A 22131-nucleotide genomic window follows, 5' to 3' on the forward strand; every position below is an offset into this window, starting at 1 on the left:
AAAGCTGAAAAGTGAGAACTATGTAGCTTATCCAACGTGTTAACATTGTTATCAATAATACTTTATATAGCATCAACATTTTTCTTGGCCATTTCCAATTGCAATAATAGAAAGAAAAAAAAGGTTATGTAAATAATACAAAGTTGTACCACTCATCCAATATGTGCTGGGTAGTGGGGGTGTAGCAATAGTCATAGCACCTAGATCAGGCCTGGGCAAGCGACCACCCGCGGGCCAAATTCGGCCCATGGCTGCTATGAAATTGGCCTTGCAATAGAGGGCCAGATTCCACTCCTCTCCCCTTCTCCCTCCTGCTGTCCATTCAAAAATACGTGCAAGATAATTAACTTACCCAATCGCACTCTCCAGTGCTGATCTCCATGGCAATAGGGGCATCATGTAACATGTCCCCAGTCGGTACCAGCGTATCACATGACACCATCGTCGCCATGGAGATTGCCGCTGGAAAGTGCAATTGGGAAAGTTACCACCTAATCTCTCCCCGCGCACACTTTTTCTGGAGGGAGGGAGACAAGCGCACTAGCTTCTGGCCGCATTCTAGAGGAATGCGGCCCTCAGCCAGAAAGGTTTGTGCACCCCGGATCTAGATTGTCCCCAAAACTATTTTCTGTACTTTCATCCGGCACAAATCCCTCCTGTTTACACATCAATCTCTGGTCCATTAGCATCATGCATCTAGCTTTAGTCCAAGGTTACTCTGAATCATGTGCTGTACACGGGCAGTACATGAAGCAAAGTAGCTGATGATAGAGTGGGAAATCCACTGCTTTCTTATCTGTATTGCAGTGGTGACAAGAGAAGCAGATAGCAGTATGTGGAAGGAAACTTTAATTTACTGTAAATTAATTACTTTCCTGTCTGAAGAGCTGTGATGTGCCGTGAAAAGGTATATTTATCATAGTCTTAAGCACAATTTGCACGATACGATTCTTCGTACGATTCAATTAAGATTCTAATTACGATTCAATAAAATCCAACATGTCCGATCGGGATTCGATTCGATGCAATTCGATTTGCCATTGTTTTGCAATGGCAAATCAAACTGAATCGAATCCCGATCAGACATGTCGGATTTTATCGAATCGTAAATAGAATCGTAATCGAATCGTACAAAGAATCGTATCGTGTAGATTGATCTTTATAAATATGCCTATTAGTGTAGTCAAAACAATGAATGCTAAATGTTGTGGGGTTTTTTCCCATTTCTAGCAATGGTTTTAATGTTCCATCATGAAGTCTCTACTGTGCAATCATTCAAACGTAAAAGAGCTTTCATTTTAGTGCCTGGGCATGTACTAGGATTTTCATACAAGCACAACGCCAAAACAACTTACTTGTAACCTACTTACATGTTTCGCATCATTGGACGATTATTCAAAGTCAGGGTTATGAGTGAGGACTGGCCATGAAATGTGATTTTATGTTCCACTTTAATAAACTGACCATTTTAATTGTCTGCTGTGAGCAGGTGCTGGCCTCATTGTCACATATGGTCAGTATTTGGTGACACCTGCCAACCGTTAGTTCTGAGCATGTCTATCACAATGCTAGCATTCTCAAATGTCATTTTAAAAGACATAGCTGAGAGTCACTCTCACTCATTCATTTCACAAGTGTTTTTTTGAAAGTCAGATTAGTGATTCAGATCTTATGTGCAGTACAGCCAATAGAACATTAGTAGCAAAAAAAAAAGAGTCTCATATTGTTTTCTAGTACAGGAAGAGTTAAAAAAAAAAGACTTCAGTTGTTATCTATGCAAAATAACTTCTCTGAGCTCTTCCACCCAATGAGTTGAATACAGTCCCATTTTCTGAAGCACTTAAACAGCCAATAAACAGTAAGAGACAGCTTGAGATAAGGTTTCACTGCAGAAAAGTTCAAAGGGTCATTATTTCTGCTTTGTTTTATAGCTTAAAAGAGTGCGGTTTCCAAACTTCAAATATGACAGAATGATGTGATGTTATAAAAGCTATATAACGGAAAATACAAATATGAGTCTCTTTTCTTTGTTACTAATGTTCAGGTTCCCTTTAAAGTGGACTAAAGGATTTACCAAAAGGCTGAGCAAAAGTGGTCTTATAGATGGCAAAAAGATGTAAATACAATAAGGACATAGCTGGTAGTTATGACTTGTTTGATGGGCAGACCTCCTTTAGGTGAACAGTCTAGCCTTTGGGTTCATGGTGCCCTGTGCATAGTCTTAGCATGATAGTCTCATTAGCATTGTCTCACATGGCCTTCCATAACACTGACATTTCAGGCAATGATAATAAACATTTGTCTCAGATTCTAGTCTGATCAAATGACCCCAGCCTGATGGATCTTTATATTGTCTAATTTTATCTCATTGTTCAGTTTTATGGAGAAATCCATCATTTCTTATTTGCAGAGAAAACAACATCTTCTTGGAGATACAATCATGTCAGATGAAAATGATGATTAATCAGCCTACCATAGCATCCCATCTGTGTCCAGCACTGGGAGGGCTCCATTGTGTTGTGTGGAGAGCAGAGGAGAACATCATGTCAATGTACAGGCTTGCTCCCCTCCTTTTACTGTATTTGTGGTCCCCTGTGGAACTCCCACACATATCAAATATAACCTATAACTGATGGGAAGTGAGACATCTGAACATATTTATATGCAGCAGCCTTTAAAACTACAGGATTGATAAGAATATAGAGGCTGCCATATTTCCTTTTAAGCAATACTAGTTGCCTGGCAGGCCTTGCTGTCGTAGTATCTGAATTACAGACTAGAAATAAGCATGTGGCTAAAGTTGTCAGATCTAGCAATAATGTCAGAGCACCTGATCTGCTGCATGCTTGTTCAGGGTCTATGGCTAAAAGTTTTAGAGACAAAGGATCAGCAGGATAGCCAGGTAACTGATATTGCTTAAAAGGAAATACATTTGGCAGCCTCCTTCCCCTTTTCATTTCAGTTGTCCTTTAATGCCTATCTGGGATAATATGTAGGTGACCCCCACTGAGGAAGAACTGACCCCTTTTCCCCGCTGAGCACCAACAGCAGTTCTAAATAAGCTACAATAGATTAAGTATCCATATTTTCAGAGGCTCCCTGGCTTTGGCTAACCAGGAAATGATTTCAATGGATGAAACCTGACTGCTGCAAACTGATGTTAAAGGGTCATCTTTTAAAGATAAAGACAAGCAGCAAACAATAAATCCATGCATTGCCGGGGCTGCTTTCTGCATTTTTGCTCTTACTTGCCATCTGACAAAACCATTTTCATAAAAGTAGTTATGCAAATAATTGTTTTGCTTTGTTATCACATGGAGTCATTGTATTTTTGTCTCTGAAGAACATCTTTAGCGAGTTTGTATTTCTTGTAAACGCTCATGTTTTTATTGTTTGGTGCACTGTCCTTTGCCATTAGAGATTTTCAGCCTATTATATCTGACATGCTGATAAAACATTCCAAGTTAAAAATAATACATAGACCATATCAATGATTAGTATGGTAAATCATGTGCATATTTACCCAAGATAAATAAACCCTCTGACGAGGACACAGCAGGATAATTTAAGAAGATACAGATGTGAATAATAAAAAGAAATGAAAATTCCCCTTCAAGATGATTTGTTTGAACTGACGATAGTTCGTTTGGGGCAGCCTATAATGCATTCCTAAGGAAAATAGTGATATTATAGCTATGATATAGGTAGTACATGAGTGTCACCCACTGATAAAGCTTGTGTAAGGTTTTCCTATACAGAGTGGTATGACCACATGTTCAGCTGAGTCTAGTGAAAAGAAATGGAGCTAAAAATAGAGCATTTCCACTTGACATTCTTGCCATTTTTTGCTGCAATAGGTTTATGTTTCAGAAATGTAGCATAATCAATATACATAAAATGAAAACATAGCACGCACTGTAAATAAATATACCACAGCATCTGCTCTTTCTTTAGCATGGCTCCCATAATTCCAGTTTAATTACAATGGTATGAAGTGACCAAAATAGCCACAATCCCCTAAGGAAGCTTAAATTACAAGACAGGTTGTCAGATATTTAATGAGCATACTGTTTTCTCTGGTTTCAGCTTTACAGAGCTTCAGCGTTATTTGAAACAATAAGACACGAAGCCCAGCTCAGCACTGACTATAAGCTCTCTCTCTTCGATCTGCAAACCTCGTCATACCAGGCTCTGCAGCGGGTGCTCATCAGTCTTGGTAAGGAGAGCCGCATCGTTTGGTCGCCGAGAAGAACTGTTGTCATGACACTTAAAGTGGACCTGACATGCACGCATAACACATTGCCGTCTTTAAATCATTAAACCTGAATTTATCTCCAGCTGAGGTTGTTAACAGCAAAAGAATGATAACTGTGGTTGACTTTACAACCCTGTCCCCAAAGTACATTATCAAGGGCCATTATTTCTTTAGACTGCTACATTGCTGCTGATTTTGTCTTCTTCGCCCATGTCATGAATAGCAAAGCAGGCCTAGTACCTGAACGGTATTCAACATGTAACCAATATTGTGCACACTTATATGTAGTAAATCTGAGCTGTAGCTTCATTTACTTGATACTTATAAATAAGAATACATATTTCAAGCACTGTAGCAAGAATAATGGTGTATGCCAGACTTTTTATTGCTGTTTCTGTACAGTTGCTGTTCACAGCAGTGTGTTAACTGCAAGTGGATTGTTTGGCTATTTTGTCAAATATGTCCTGATAGTTACACTAGGAACCCTATCATGTGAACTCAATGATGTATTCCTGAATGCTCACTACAATAAAACCATGCAGGTCTGGGTAGATATTTGGAATAGTCAGTGCCTGGTAATGCAAGGATGTTTTTTTGACCATGACCAGAAATTGGGCACTCTGCTAGCGACAGAGGTGTAGGTTCTGCCATTCAAATATCGGCATTGAGGGGAAAGTTGCCCATTATGAGTAACCCTAGCACCTGATATTTATCTGGTGCCATGGATGCCCAAATTTCCCCGCAATTCCAATATTTAAAGGAATACTGTAGGGGCATTGGGGAAAAATTAGTTGAACTTACCCGGGGCTTCTAATGATCCCCCCACAGACATCCTGTGCCCGCGCAGCCACTCACCGATGCTCTGGCCCTGCTTCTGGTTCACTGGAATTTCAAACTTTAAAGTCTGAAAACCACTGTGCCTGTGTTGCCGTGTCCTCGCTACAGCTGATGTCACCAGGAGCGTACTGCGCAGGCACAGACCATACTGGGCCTGCGCAGTACGCTCCTGGTGACACCAGCGGGAGCGAGGACCCAGCAATGCAGGCTCAGTGGTTTTCAGACTTTAAAGTCTGAAATTCCCGAAGTGAACCGGAGGCGGGGCCGGAGCATCGGGGAGTGGCTGCGCGGGCACAGGATGTCTGCGGGGGACCATTAGAAGCCCCGGGTAAGTTCAACTCATTTTCCCCTGACCCCCCTACAGTATTCCTTTAAATGGACACCTATGATGTCACCTGAAAAATAGTGGGGAGTTAAGGTTAGCCATGGATGTTAAGGTGGCTGGGGTGGTTAAGGTTAAGCATTGATAGTGCCCAGGAGAAGTCTTGGTAGAAAAAGGGAATTGAAATGCAATGGGCTCATTTCCCCAAATAGTCACTTGCTGTAACTGTACCTTTGTTGCAGAAAACTGTTTCACAGTAACTGTACAGAAACTGCACTGAAAATTCAGTCCACACAAAGTTATTTTCTTCAAATGCAAGAACCCCTCATGACAGCTTCCAGCTGCCGTTCAGAGTTGCCAGTTCTTCCCTTCTATTTGGGGCGTATCAAAATTAGGTTATATGGAATAGTTTATCAAGATTAGATGCTAGATGTAATAAATTGCAGTACCTTTAAAGAAAACATGTGAGGTTTTGTTTACTTAGGGGCAGCCCCTGGATCTTTCAGAGGCTTACCTGTTCGCCTCACCTTTACAACTACGGGACCCCCAAAGCTTGCAGTTGCACTCCCATATGAGCATGGCTCACACCTGCGCAGTAGCATGGAACTACCGCTTGTTCAGCTATTGCGCAGGCATGAGCCGTCTGCACATGGCGTCCAAGCTCTGACAGGTTTGCTGTTAGGAATGGTGAGACAAGGACTGGGGAAGCCTCCGGGGGATCCAAAGGCTTCCCTTAAGTACCCAAATTGTGCACTTTTTTTTCACAGGTTCTCTTTAACACATGTAGTATCAATAACATATGTATTAATAGTAATACATGAGATGGGTAGGTGAACACTCCTGGATATGTCCTGTGACTTCTGACAGAGATGTTCCCTGTCCCTCTGTTACTAGCAAAAAAATACAAATAAAAACGGGGGAAAAAATGTAGGATCCTTATATCAATAATAGTGATAAAGAGAGGCTTAGGGACACTATATAGCAGTGTTTCCAGGGTTGTCCCCAGTTGGGTCAATCTTTTTCTGTCACAACAACCTTCTTTAACATTTTTCATTGCCATGTTGCACTTCTCCCTACTGTTTTAGAGCCCTGGTAGACACTCTTGCGCTCATGCTAGTCTTGTCAAGTGTGTTGATGGTGTTTTAGTGATAACTACTCAAGCTCCACAGATCCAACAGTTTTGTGATCCCCTCTTAGAGTAATACAATGCCTGGAACTTCAAGCTGCATTTTGGTGTTGAGCTATTTGCCGCTTAAGTCATTCAGGAAGAGCACATCATCAGCACAGACTAGGACCGAAACTTGTCAATGCACTTGCATGAATCAACATTGGGGCCAGAACACATTTGGTTTACTTTGTTGGGAGAGAGGCTGAGACAAACATTCCTCCTCATATGGGAATCAGTGTAAGTGTATGTGGGAAACAGTCTTCAGTGTAAAGTAACCTGGTCTCCAAGCACTAACAGCTATACAAGTCTGTATGAAGCTAGGCCTTTCTTGGAACCTGCCACCTGCTGTTTGCAAGTGGTAAATCTGACATAATCACCGAATATTTTATACTTATCTAACATAAATACATAAAAAGGAAAAAAAACTCCCACAGTTATTTTTAAGTGTTAAGATACTGAGCCAGTCATTGACAAGAAAGAAGGTTCTCTGTGTGATTGCATTCGAGTCAAGGAAATTGCAGCTCTGCTCTTGGCTTTTGGCTTGTTATTGATAAGCAGAAAGTAAAAAGTGTACTTTTATACCAGAACTTCATTTAATTCAAATACCTACTTAGGTTATGTGGATGTTTGAAAGAACACAACCAGCCTCGAAAGCCATTTGCATTAAAGCCCACCTCAGGCATGTTCTTTAAGAAGATGTTTTCCCATGTGCAGGTGACTTCCTGTCTGTTATCCCTGGATGCCGCCAGCAGCATTTTCCCGCACTTGTGGAGAATGGCTTGTGGAAGAAAAGCACTCGCCGCTTATTGCACTCAACCACGCGCAAAATGGAAATGAAAAGTCAAATGTGACAGGTTCTGTTGGCTGTATGGAGATTTGCCACACAGGCTAGACAAATTCAGACTAGGTGTAAACACATGGTTCACTTCAGATATAATAATAGATTCCTGCATGCCTCTGAACATTTTATACAGCAAAATATAGCAAAGAGAATCTGCCAACAAGGGGCTTCTGTATGCATTTGAATGTTCATTGCTAATGGCCTAAAGCACACCTGATGTGAGAGGAATATGGAGGCTGATTTATTTCCTTTTAAACAATACAGATTCCCTGGCTGTCCTACTGATCATCTACCTCTAATACTTTTAGTAATAGACCCTGAAGTCTGACTGGATTAGCTGCAGGCATGTTTCTGGTGTAATTTCAGACACTGCTGCAGCCAAGGAGTACTGCAGCAGTACTGCCAGGCGAGTAGTACTGTTTAAAAGAAAATGAATATGGCTGCAACCATATATTTCTCTCACTTCAGGTGTCCTTTAAGCTGCCCACACACACCATACAATTTTTTATATTTATTTTTCGCTCAAGAATACAAATAGATTATTGTTTGATTGATTGTAACATTTAAAAAATCTGACCAATATATCACATGTGTTATTTTTTTCCACAATTATGAAAAAAGAAAATGTCTTGGGTCTTTTTATCAAGAAATTGTCAATCTACCATTCAATTTTCATAAGCATTGAGAAGAAAAATCCACCACTCCCGATTGATCGTTTATATCAAATTGATATAAAATTGCAAAGAGTTATTAAACACATGACTGGGAACAAATCAGATGGTTTTGGTGTTGCGGCACCTGATGCTACCTGGCTCTACAGTTCTGCATGCCTTAAGCTGTGTACACATCTTGTATTTTCATCACTCAAAGCAATAATTAGTGGCAGCCTGACACTTTGGTCTGCTCTCACCTATTAACTATTAACTTTCTCTTGTGGTACCCAGAGCACTGGTCCTCCATTCATCCCTCCCCCTGGCATCCTCATGGATAGCATGCCTATACAGGAATTGTTCCTAAACTGTCGTCTGAAGCAGTCATAAATGATTGATGCTGGCAACAGTGCATGCAGCTTTACCTTGGCTTCTTACAGAACGAGAAACTGTATTACTGACTCTTTTATGTATCACAGTTCTTCTCTGTATAATCAGTAGGGTTGATACATCAAGACAGGTACAAAGGAAACTGGATCATAGGCAGGCCAACCTATCACAATCTGTGTTTTATTCAGCAGCTGAATCCTGGTGGATAGCTCTGGGGTATCTCACTCCATTTTCTTTGCTTCTCTCTTGATACATCATGCCAGTAATTTCATGACCTGTCTGCTTTTACGGAAGCGAAGTAAAGAAATGTTAGGTTAGTTTGAGAGCCATGCTATCTGTTTGGCTAGATTCATCTGCCTAGTTGGCAGTAACACATTTCACAAAATCTCAATCCCAGCTGAGCACTGAAATTGTTATAACAGGGTGAAATAATTGAATATGCCACCTAGTGGCTTGGGAGTGAGCAACACCCAAAGTAATTATCCAGACTGACAGGTTTCTATTAAAAAAATAGTGAGTAGGGCTATACAGTGCCAGTCATGTCTGCATTTTTCATTAGTATTACAGTGAAGTAATCCCAAATGTTACCTTTGCTTTACAGGACATCATGATGAAGCTTTAGCTGTGGCAGAGAGAGGCAGAACACGAGCTTTCGCTGACCTTCTGGTTGAGCGACAAACTGGTCAACAAGAATCCGATCCCTACTCACCTGTGACTATTGACCAAATCCTGGAGACCATCAATGGTCAGAGAGGACTGGTGCTGTACTACTCGTTAGCTGCTGGTTATCTTTACAGCTGGCTACTAGCTCCTGGTTCAGGTGAGACACTGCATCTATATATCTCTGCTGCGTTCTATTTATAGTAGGAAACATCAAAACCAAACAATTGTCTGATAATAGTTATGCAATAATATTTACTGAAAGTTCATTTGGGAGTTTCGTGAAATATATTTAGTTGTAGATTATGCAATAAATAAGCTGCGGCTGACGATACAGTTTTCTGCTGAATTTACGGTAGGTTTACTATTTTCTATCCTTTTTATCCCTCCTCCAGCTTCAGTAAGTGAAGCATCGACACTGCAGGAATATTTTTGTCTTGAATTGAAATGCTGACGCGCAGTGAAAATATACACTTGGAAATAGAACAAAGGGTTCCTGTGCTGGTTCATGTTTGCTGCCGGTTACCCCATCTGAGATTTCATTTGTTTGCTTTTGGTGGCTATCAAAGCCGATGTTAGCCCAGGTTAAGCAAACTGAGAATCCCCACTTCGATCATGGAGATCCTCAAATGTTCTGTGTGTAAAAAGCCAACAATTACAGGGCCTTGTGCAATGCTGCTTAAATATTTGCAGGGGTTTTTTTTATTTGTTTTTTGTATGTGTGTGTTAGTGTACTTATACTTAGATGTGACTTAAATGTTTCAAAATAGGGCACAGATAAATAACCCAGTTTAGGTGCAGTGTTGATTTTATCTCTGATTTTAAATACAGTTGTAGCAAAATACAGGCTTGCTATTGATTCCTTACACTAAGAAATGACTCCTCATTAGTTCTACTTTCCCATAATTAGGCTCAGTTCCCACTTGCGGCCAGCGGCAGGTGACAGTGCAGTGTCCACTCTGATGGTCTGCCATGATCCGGCTGTAGCCTGAGGCAGATGTGTTACCCCCTGTAGGCTATATGGGGGAATGCATCTGCCTGTCCAGGATTATCGCGGACTGCACAGAAGGGCGGACTGCTTACTGCAGCGGATCCCTTGCATCTATTGCAGAATGTCACGTGTGAACGGCTCCTATATATGAAATGAAAATAGGAGCTGTTCACTGTCAGTTTTACAAAGAGCAGAGATCGGACAAAAAATGTCCGTTCTCAGCTCAAGTGAGAACACAGCCTGAGTGTTTGCTGATAAGTGTTAAGAGCCGCAGAGGAGACAAACAGGATTATCAAGAACTATAAACTAGGAACAGTGGAATATTTTAGCTCAGGTTTGAATCTGGAATCTGCATATACTGTATCTAGCTTACAATCAGTATGGGCACAGACTGCACTTTACAGGGAGTGACATGCCAGTATTATAAAATGGGGGTGAAACCACAAATGCATGTACATGCCATTAATAGTCAGCCCCATTTAAGATATTTTAAGCACATTTAAATATAAATGCACAACACTTTGGTGTTGATCCATTAAGAGAGCATTTCCCTTCTATATTTTAGTAGGTAAATGCTGTTTTTTCAATCATTTCAGGAGTTTTAAAGTTTCATGAATGCTACCTGGGAGACTCAACACTGGAAAATACTAGTGATTTTACCGAATCAGGAAGTATGACTTTCCCAGTATCAAACAGCTCGGTGTTAGAGCAATACATAGCAAATGTTCGTGAAACCCTGGGAGTGGACTCTTACTACACAAGGTATGTGCTATTCCCTACATTGCCACTACTGTAAAGCATGTTTAGCGTGTGCTCACCTGATATGCTTACTACCATACTGGTGCTACTGTATGTATGGAGGGAGCTCATGTATGTAAATAATGGCAAGGCGACATCTGCTTGTATCAACCACAACTTCCATCCCTAATTTGCGTGATGGGCAGATGTGGGGTGAATGGACTGGTCCCTTTTTTACTTCTTCCATATTGTTCTCTCATATGTTTGTAAAATAACGGCAGCAAAAACACAAAACACTTATGGTATCACTAGTGGGGACATGGTCCTTGCCCAGAGTTGCTTTAGTTTTAGGTATTTCATGGTTTCTTCTTTGGTGAATTTCACTTAGCAGAGGTAAGTGGAGTTGGCGAGATAGGTGAGTGGTAAAAAATGATGCTACCATTGTTCACATATTGACAGATTTTCATTGTTAGCAAAGGTAAACAGGGAATTGGGCCATCATTCCCTCCATATTTGATTAAGCTTTTACGGAGAAATTCTTTTTGAAAAAGTCAGTCACCTGATCTACAGCAACGCATGGCACTGGCAAGAGAGTGAGAATAGCTTCCCTAGAACAGAGCCATCATAGGTTCTCACCCCCCTCCTCCCTCTGTTCCCTCCTGTGGAGTACATTGAGCGGCTGAGCAGGGTAAACTCTGTGCTTAGAGGGAAGGACCAGTTAGTTTCACCTCCCTCACCCCCCCCCCCCCAGTTCTTCCTGGACTACCTTGTGTGAGTAATAATTAGTTAGGGGGAGGAGGTTGCATGGCTTAGCATTGGTCTTCTTCTCTCAGGCAAGCAGGATCTGACATTAACACAGGAAAGCAGTTTGTCAAACCTAGCCAGCCAGGTAGTAAAAAATATTAATACAAAAATTGCTTAAAGGGCTACTGAAGTGAGAGCAATATGGAGGCTGCCATATTTAATTTATTTTAAACAATACCATTTGCCTGGCAGTCCTGCTGATCTATTTGGCTGCAGTACTGTCTGAATCACATACCTGAAACAAGTTTGCAGTTAATCTTGTCAGATCTGACAATAATGTCAGAAATACCTGATCTGCTGCATGCTTGTTCAGGGGCTGTGGCTAAAGGATTAGAGGCATTAGACCACATGTGTTCGAACTCCAGCCCTGGAGGGCCAGATCCATGCCAGTGTTTAGGATGGATTGAGAAAGAGAGGAATGTGTTCTACCTGATGGACCACACCTTTCCTGATTCAGACCCATCAATTCATTTGAGCTGTATCAAAAATGTGTGAGGATCTCGGCCCTCATAGGACTGGTTTGACATACCTGCATTAGACTGAGGCAGAGGATCAGCAGGACAGCCAGGCAACCGGTATTGCTTGAAAGGAAATAAATATGGCAGCCTCCTTGTCCCTCTCACTTCAGTCGTCCTTTGAGTAAAAATGTAGAAAATTTGTGTATTGAAAATTAGTGTGTGTTCCAGAAAAAAATGCATTAAAACATAAGCCTAAAATAGGGTTTAAGGGAGAGTTTTATTGAATGTTAAACAATCCCAGTTTGTTAATTTTTCAAGGAGCTACATATTGTGTCCATAAACATTAAAAGAACAGAATGGAAAAAGTGTAGAAATTGGCAAAAAGTTAGATCCATTCAGAATGCCTTTTCTTTTTTTTTTTTGGTAGTGGAAGGGGTTAATTCACATCAGCTTGGAAAATGTAACGTGTGTAGAAAGCACACATTAAGCATACTAGCATTTACACAATTTACTTAGGTACGCAGATTGCACAACTCACTATTTGCATACATCACTTACATTGCTTGTGTAGCAGGCAATGTAAGTAAAGTATGTATATAGTAAATTACTTACATTGTGTAGCTCACTATGTATAGTGCTTAAATGCTGGTAAACTTAAAAGGAACCTAAACTGAGAAGGATATGGATTTTTCTTTTTAAAATAATACCAGTTGCCCGACTCTCCTGCTGATCCTTTGTCTCTAATACTTTTAGCCACAGCCCCTTAACAAGCATGCAGATCAGCTGCTCTGGCTGAAGTCAGACTGGATTAGCTGCATGCTTGTTTCAGGTGTGTGAATCAGTCACTACTGTCTGCAACCACAGAGATCAACAGAACTGCCAGGCAACTGGTATTGTTTAAAAGGAAACATCCATATCCCTCTCAGTTAAGGTTCCCTTTAAGGTGTTCTGTTTGCACAAATTAAGTTTTTAGATTTTGTCAATTTTTACCCAAAGTTGTCTTTGCTTAAATATTTAAGTATTTCATATTGTATTTTATATTACTGTAGAAGTAGCAGGAGGACAGGTATTTCCTAAACATGAATGTGTGTGCAGACAGGTCATTGAACTATAGAGAGTTGATGTCACCGCTGAAGTCCCCAGAGCTGGAAGAAGCCAGCGGGTGGCTGACCACCGGGGTTCATTGATATCACTTTTGGGTTTACTGACCTTAAAATGACTAATGTACTGTATCTTCGGAGCACAATAGTATATTCACACTGGGACTCAACTATGCAGAATGATGTGCAGAGCCTCTTCTAATCCACTGTTTGGTTACGCATCCTATTGTGTTTATGACAGCAAATAAATCTACATCACATTCTTCTTTCATGAACACGAGTATTTTCTTGGCATGCTTACAGTTTTTCTTTCATTAATACAATAGCATTTCCTCGGCTTGTCCTCACAGTGATAGAGCAATTTACTCTGATAAATCCATTTCTTTACTGTTTGATGTTTTCTTAGATTATAAATGTACTTATAAGGTACATTTGTCCACAATGTCCTTCTCAGCTCTCCCTCTCCCCTAACACTCCTACAAGGTTCTGAGTGCTTCTTCCCATGCTTATCTACATGTATTGGGAATGTAATACTCTGTAGCCAGTGTGTATTTACATACCTTTGCCCTACTCTCTGCTAGATGTCTGTAGTGTGGTGATGACATTCTCTCCGTTAATTGTAGTCGAGATACTGTCTCCCAGTTATAGGAAGTAGATGGAGCTCCCTGGAGGGGTCAGAGGGTGTTGTGTAAATAATGCTGGATGCTGTGCATGTTACATTTCCATGAGCTGAACCTTCTACATGCATGCAGGTACAGTCAGCAAGGGTTTTGTGTTTGAAAAAGAGTTGGCAGTCCTTAGGCCTTTGAAGTTGGAAAGCTGAGGGGAGTTTTTGGAGCATACATGTAAAAAGGATGCCGTGATAATTTGGGCGCCGGGAGAAGCCGCTAGGAGACTATCTGTAAACTTTCCGATATTCTAGTATTGGGCAGTGGCTAATTCCAATAGGAAAATAGTGGTAATTGTTTCTGAATATTTTACTACCCTCTATCTACTCCTTATACTCCTAACACTAACCTACCGACCACTACCCCCCCCCCCCCCCCCCATCCCCTGCTCCACAAAACTCATGTAATGAATTATCTCTCCTAAAGTACAGTAACATTGCTGTGCGCAGGTACCGCATGGCAATTTTACTTTTACTAGCACAGGGGGCGCAATGGCCATTACCCCATTAGTGCGTTACCGTAGTGCATCATCATGTGCATATTACCTTGGCAACGCACGTGCTACTGATGGGTTAATAGTTATAGTTAGAACACACTGCTTTGAATACACTGCTTTTCAGTGCATGAGTGTGACGTCTCTGCAAATCACACACAGATACGCGTTGCTGAAATCTGCACAGCAATTTAACAGTGTGTCCAGGCCCTACCTTCAGCTATTGTCTGGTCAGGAAACAGTTTGCGTTATCCAATCAAACCTTAAAAGGCAATTCAGGGAGAAATACATGTTCTTCAACCACTTTGCACTTATATCTTGTTTTCCCATTATACGTGAAGGATCATGCCCATTAAAAGCACACCTGACCTGAGGAAAGGTAAGTACAGAGATATGTTCCTGCTGGATCCACATATCCCTGTGCATTGCCTGTTCCTCTCCTTAAAGTCACATTTTCAGACAGAAAGAGACAGGCTTGCAGCGATGTTCCCTCCTATCACCTTCCCATTTCCTCCTTCTTGATTCAGACACTACTGATTCATGAAAGATCAGCAGGACTGCCAAGCAACCAGTATTGTTCAAGAAAAAAATATGTCAGCCTCCATATCTTTCTCACATTGGGTATCCTATAAGGGAAGTAAATGGGGCAGGGAAGAGGCGGTAATGGGAGTGTGATAGGAGGTAACATCGCAGCAAGCCTGCCTCTTCCTATCTGAACATTTAACTTTAGGAGAGGAACATACAATGCACAGAGGTACGTGGGTCCAGCATGACCATACCTCTGTGCTTACCTAGGTATGTATATTTTAAGACAACACTAGTCAGACACTGTAAATCTTTACCTGTCAATAGACTTATTAGTTTGGCTCCAGACCAATGACGTATGGAAACAGGCAAGGCTGGCTCAAGCGCCAATGTGTCTCCAGGGCAAAATTAACCCAGGTGTTCTTCTGATGCGTGGTGCACAGTTTTGGGCAGCATAGCAACTCACCTGTCCCGGCATGCTGCTTCATCTGTGCTCCCTGTCCTGATCCACACAGTTGCCTCTTGTAAGTGACCCGGAACACGTTATTATGTAATGACATGCACCAGGTCACAGAGAAGATGAACATAGGGAGCACTGACTAATATTACTGCACCCTGGGACAGGTGGCATGCTATGCTGCCAAACCTACTTTGCAGAGCCTTCGGGGGAGTACAAGTCAGGAAGAGACCTGGGGTGGCCTGGCAGCGCTCAGGGGCAGTGGGGCAATTGCCCAGGTTGCCCCTGTCAGCCCTGAAAACAGGTGCAAGTTTCTTCACCTGAGCAGCCAATATCTTGTTTTTATTCTTTACCTTCGTATTTACTGAGCTTTTTAAATGAAAGACATTTTGTTAATCACAATATGTAGATTTCTGTCTAAGAAACATTCTCCATCATAATTACACTGGTATTCACTGAATGGGCGTATGCCTGGAAATATATGTTTTAATCCCACATGAATGCCTTTAACGTGTTCTGCAGGGGGGCTTCTTTGCAAAATGATTTGCATATTGTTCGTGATGCCAGGTTAAGTGCTGGCGTATGCGAAAAGCCAAATGTTATCAGCATTTGCCAAGCACAGCAGAGTTCCGCTCATGTCATGTGGTGTTCTAGAGGTCCTCTTTGCTCTAACATGCTGGCTCATCAGAGCCAACGTCTCATCTTTCCTCTAATTGTTCTTGATTTCCAGCTCTTAATACTCCTGAATACATTATGACCTGATTGAAGTCAACAGCCTCAATACAGAGTGCAGGAGAAGCCCTTTTATAATGTAAACAGAAACAAAATATATTTGGCAGGCAGGCAGCACGCAGGGAAAGTCAGTAAAAAACTGCATAATTTGCTGTTTCAGCCTGACAGCCGGTACATCTTCTGTCTGAGTAGTTCCTCCAGGGGATTTTTATCAAGGAAAGAGATACCCACATGGATCTGAAAGAGATATCTGACAAAAGCACTTTGCACACAAGCACTATTATATTTAATGACACCATCCCTGCACTTTTACTACCATCACACACACCACTTGCACATTGCAGCAGCTTCTCAGTCTGCTGCTACTCCTCAGCTTTGTTGTGTTTTATTCCTGCTTGCTTCAAAGTAAACAGTGCTCCATCATAATGAAAGGGAAGGTATGTCGGATACATAGACTAGAACATGTGGTGGCTGTCACACTAGAAATCCCTGATACCTCTGATTTACATTTTTATGTTGTCATGTGTCTGCTAGACATGATGTGGGCATATATTATAAACCGTAGCGAGGCAGCCGGGAAGAGAGTGTCTAGGGGACAATATTCCACCCTCCTGTACTCGACACACAAAACAAGCGTACGACATTCGCTACGATGTGAGGAATTTACTTTCTTCAAGTTTTTTTTCCTGTGATATAATATTATAATGTTTTATTCATCACAGGATAAAAACATTCCTTTTTTGTCAAAATAACAAAACTTGCTGACTTACTGTAGAAAGTTAGTCATTAAAATGAACCCGAGGTCAAAATAAACTGATTAGATGATCAATTGTATTTATCCTCCTACTCCTAAAAATGACTTTTTTTTTAGATATCCCATGGTTTTATTTTATATTTAATCATTTACAAAGTAGATTTAATGCTCTGTTGCCTCTGCTCACTGGCAGACTATTAGTGTCCCAGAGTTAAAATACATTAACTATTGACCCTTTTTAATCTCCTTCTGCTCTCGGAAGTTTAATTTCCTGCCAGGAAAACTTTTATGGCTGTAATCTGCTTATTCCAGACAAGATACCGACAGGACAGAAGCTGTCACTCCATTCCTAAACATTAACTCTTTCAGGCAGAAAAATACAACAAGTAAAACAGCCTGGTTATTATGTTTTGCACTGTACATACACTGGTTTATCTCATCATTTCACTTGTCACCTTGGGTACACTTTAAAGGAAACCTGAATCAAAAGGTTTATGAACGCTTACATATTTATTTCCTTTTAAACAATAACAGTTGCCTGGTGTCCTGCTGATCTCTTTGGCTGCAGTAGTTTCTGAATCACACACCTGAAACAAGCATGCAACTAATCCAGTCAGACTTCAGTCAGAAACATCGGCTCTGCATGCTTGTTTAGGGTCTATGGCTAAAAGTGTCAGAGGCAGAGGATCAGCAGGACAACCAGGCCATTTGTATTGTTTCAAATTAATAATGATGCCAGCCTCCATATCCCACTTACTTCAGATTCCCATGAAAGTTACTACCTAAAGCAGATTTTATTAATTTTATGAAAAGTATGTTTCTGAATCCTCTCGTGATTAACCCACGAGCCACAACAAAGTTATTTTAAGAAAGCTGATCTGAGTAATATTTACCAACGTCATTAGGATACAAGCACATTGATATTATTAGCACACACATTATATACAGCAACAGCTACGTTTTGCTGAACGTAGTAGAAAGTGATGACCTATTCAGCTGCTTTCCACCACACTCAGCAAAAATGTCAAGCAGTTTATATAAGGAAGGTTCTATTTAGTGGGGTTCAATGAAATAAGACGCTTGGAGGACCATTCTGGCTCCGGCTTGGACTGTGTTAGAGTGTCAGATAGGACTTACCATAAACACTGTGCAAGCGCCAGTGCCCTGAAGGAGAGAAATATTTTACCACCAGTAGTTTTTTTTTTTTTAGGAAGGAGGGATGCCCCTTGCATGTGGACATGTGTTGTTGCATTGTTTTCTTGGTGCCTTCTCCATTCTTTACAGGACATTATTGGGTAAGAAGGGGGTATGCAGTGTTCAATAGCAGCAACACAATTGTTCTCCCTTTTCGCTCTTTCATAAACCTTTTGTGCCATAAGAAATTCAGCTCCTTAGCCAGTTTTCCCATGCAGCTCATTAAAAAGCTGTGACTGCTGTGTATTGTTGTAAATATATCAACAAAAGTGGGCTTGGTGCCCTATTGCATGCCCGAAGAGGTGGGAGAGTGTAGCATTGATGGGGAGGCCAGGTGAAGGGGGGTTCTGTATGAGATTTGCAAATGTAGAGTAGAGGTGAGAAAAGCAGAATGGATCTGTGCTAGCAGCACATGGCTACCATCTTAGCTAGGCCATGGCAGACTGTGTATCCCGTAACTGGGGCTTGGGCTCTGGCTCCATGACTTATCTGCATACAGATGAGGAGCTGCTTGAAAGTGTGAATGAACGAGTCAGAAGTTTTGAGGCTCAGAGACAAGACATTATACATACTGTGTTTAGAGGCAGGCAGCATCTTCCTGTCCCTTGATGCAGGATCAGTTGTCTTCTGCTAATTCTTGTGACAGGGTGTGCATTTAACTGGCATCTGTGCAGTGCTAGTAAGGTATCGCAGAGCATACAAGCAACAATGTGGGGGATCAGTTTGAAAGAGGGGGCAGAATGGAATCAATTAAAAAGGCACACAGCATGCCTGTTAACTTAGGTGTTTCCATAGTCCACAATGTAATTATTGGCTATGGAGATGCTGGCGGAGAGTCATTTGGGCACCGGGTGCCTTACTTCGTCAAGCATATTGGGACCACTTTTGTGTGGTCTCAGCCGCCGAGCTGGCTCCTTTACCACATACACACAGCCACTGCAGCTTTGTGTTCTGCTGGGACAGGTCCACTAACTGGCTTAAAAGCTGCAGCAGCTTCCTCTCCCACACTGCTCCAATACGTTATTTGGGTATGAGGGACAATATCAGCACTCCCTCCAAATATTTTTTGGCTATATGGTTTAGCGGCACTGGGCTTACATGCATTGCATGTGCATGACACATCATATACCACAGCAGATAGCAGGAAGAAGGAATGTAGAAAAGAATTTTTAGTTTATTTAAACATAGTTTAAGTTGTAAAGGGTTTTTCCAAGTGTACTTGGGGATGGTGCTACCACTATTAAACTGGATGGCTTCCAGCATTGATTTCTGATACCACCCGGTGCATAATGCAGCAATCAGTGGTTTGTAGCCAACACTTTTAGCAAAATGAAAAATCTTCAGCAGCAGATTTTTTTGCCGCCTGTATCTTCTTATTGGAAGGGTTTACTATTATAGACACTTCCATGGGGAAGCACTCACAGTGGACGGCTACCTGCACTGATTGCGGATACTATTAGGAGCATCATGCAGCAGCAATAAACAGCCTTTAGCTTTCACCTAAAGTAAACCCCAGCGCTTGGCTGTACTAAAGCCGAACCCATATTACCGCTCCCCCGCTCTGCCGGTAGCCAGAGTTCGCCAATACTATAAGCAAACTCAGGCACTTAAATTACACACTGGTCATTACCATAGCTGCTAATAGCAGCCTATGGCAGCGTCTAAATCACCAGGCATGCCTCGCGCTGTTTTAGAAACAATATGTTTTCTAAACGGTTTTATTGCCCTTCCCTTCTGACAAAACTTAGCAGGTAACGTCTGCATGGATCCTTTGGAGACTGGAAGAAGGCAGACTTTGCAGCTATGATCTAATGTCACTGCTTACCTGTAGGATACAAAAATACAAGTGAATATGCATTATATTTCAGTGTCTGGCACTTTTCATGATGATTGACTGATTAATTGACAACTGTTACTTGACAATTGAGCGAAGACTGCATGTAAGCAAGACTGCATTGCTTACATGCAGTCTTCGCTCAATTGTCAAGTAACAGTTGTCAATTAATCAGTCAATCATCATGAAAAGTGCCAGACACTGAAATATAATGCATATTCACTTGTATTTTGGATTTGTTTTACCCACTGTAGGCATCATACAGTTAGCTAGTTAGGGCTGGAAAATAACCTCTCTGTACATGCTATGGCAATGCCTTTAACCCCTGTCTGGTGCCAAAAATCTTGGATTGCTGAGGAATTCTTCCTATTAGGCTATAGTGAAAGATCTTGCTCTGTGTTCTTCTATAATTATTGTTCAGAAAAGAATTTAGAGCACCAGATGTCCATGGCAGAACCTCTAAATAATCAGCTGACACATACAGGTTCCCAAACATTCTTGCATCTGCTGGCTAAGAAAAGTACTTTTCCTCCCTCACCGACAGTGACCGGAGCCGCATGGATTGGGCAGATAACAGATGCCGCAGTAAATTATTAACAATTATGAATCTAATTACTGTGTTTTATTGGAAAAGAGGAACATATTGAGAGCCTGTGGGCTATTTCTCCACATTTTGGATAGATACTGTGGCTAGCCGTAAAGGCAAAGTATATTATATTTTTGTTGTTTTTATCTACATATTACATACATCAGCTTAATATAAATCTCATCAATGTATTTTACTGTTCTAAAAATCTTGCTAAGTAAACTGTATGTCCAAGTCAGGTTAGACTCACTGAAAATAATACTCTTTTTTGTGGCTGTTATCTTATTTCTGCAGTTGGTAAGCAGGGATATGAGTTGACTATGGTAAAATGAAGATTGAGGGCCGGGCTGTGGATGTACGGTACCTCAGTGAAGCTTCCAGACCTATTACTGTAGCTCCCTGATACTACCTATTATTATAGCGAAAGGAGAACTTCAGTATGTACTAAATAAAAATATTCCACTAGTTAAATCAGATTTTGCAATTAGTCTTTGCATTCTGTTTTCCTTTGGTATAGTATGCTTTGAAATACTACTGAAACAGTATTTATACTATAGGAAACACTGTGTTAGAGATAAATGGACTTTTCATAATTTTTGTTTCTCCTGTAATTTTCAAACTCCTGAGTCGGCCAACTGGTTAGAGTTATAAAAAAAAATGCAGCTGAGAACTTTTGAATGTCAAAACCTTTTAAAAGAATGAAAGAAATACAGATGTAATTCTTCCTATTCAGTTCTCAGTGGATGGAAATGCCATGGAGTTCTGCATTATCCATTTACCCAGTGGTAAGGGAATAGTTATCTAATATTAGCAGTAAAAGGAGGATCTTCAGCATTATGTGTAGAAGCTTGGTCTAAATCAAGTTAGGTCAGGTGATTAGCTCTTTTGCAGGGAGATAGGAGCACGCCAAGTTAAAGAGAACCAGAGATGAAGCAACCTCATGTATTTTACCTTATAAATCAGTGGGAACATGACAGTAAACACCTAATCTGCTCTTTGTTACATTGTTCTCTGTTTAATTTGCCTGTTATCACCTCTAAGATAAGAATCCCGACTAAGCAGTCGGTCTGGCTTTGCTACAGAATAATTATAGCTGAGACTGTGTTCTTTGCTGTCTTCAAGTCCAAGCCTGCCCCCTGCTGGCTTTGCTCAGGAATCATTATAGCTGAGTCATTATAGCAAAGCCAGACTCAATGCTCAGTCCGGGATTCTTATCTCAGCTAGATAACAGACACTTTTAGCAGTGAGGATGGAACAGAGAGCATGGTAAGTGTTTTCTCTAATGTTCCCACTGATTTCCATGGTAAAATACATGAGGATGCTTCGTCTCTGGTTCACTTTAAGGTCCTCATACATCTAGCCAGACATAGAACATTTATATTGTGCTTTTTTCCTGGAAGGCTCAAAGCACCAGAGCTGCAGCCACTAGACAGTAGCAGTGTTAGGGAGTCTTGCCCAAGGTCTCCATGCTGAATAGGTGAAGGCTTACTGAACAGGAAGAGTCAATATTCAAACCGTGGTCGAACCCTGGTCTCCTGTGTTAGAGGCAAAGCCTCCTACCAGTACACCAATACTCTATCTAACAACTTCTAGCAATGTATAGGCAGATCAACCAAGAGACGTGTCTTTCTCTGATCGAATATGATCAGGGAAACATCTGTTGGCTGCCCATAC

General features: G+C 41.2%; 1 protein-coding gene across 1 annotated transcript in view; it reads left to right on the forward strand.

The window, feature by feature from the left end:
• The window catches only part of TTC28 (tetratricopeptide repeat domain 28), a 954491-nt gene that overhangs the window by 647678 nt on the left and 284682 nt on the right, over positions 1-22131 (forward strand). Inside the window, exons 10-12 of the mRNA XM_068238742.1 lie at positions 4087-4216; positions 9065-9283; positions 10711-10876. Of these exons, the coding sequence (XP_068094843.1) occupies positions 4087-4216; positions 9065-9283; positions 10711-10876 (515 nt within the window). The remainder of the gene's footprint in view (positions 1-4086; positions 4217-9064; positions 9284-10710; positions 10877-22131) is intronic.

The sequence above is a fragment of the Hyperolius riggenbachi genome, chromosome 1 (assembly GCF_040937935.1).
Source record: "Hyperolius riggenbachi isolate aHypRig1 chromosome 1, aHypRig1.pri, whole genome shotgun sequence".
NCBI lineage: Eukaryota > Metazoa > Chordata > Amphibia > Anura > Hyperoliidae > Hyperolius > Hyperolius riggenbachi.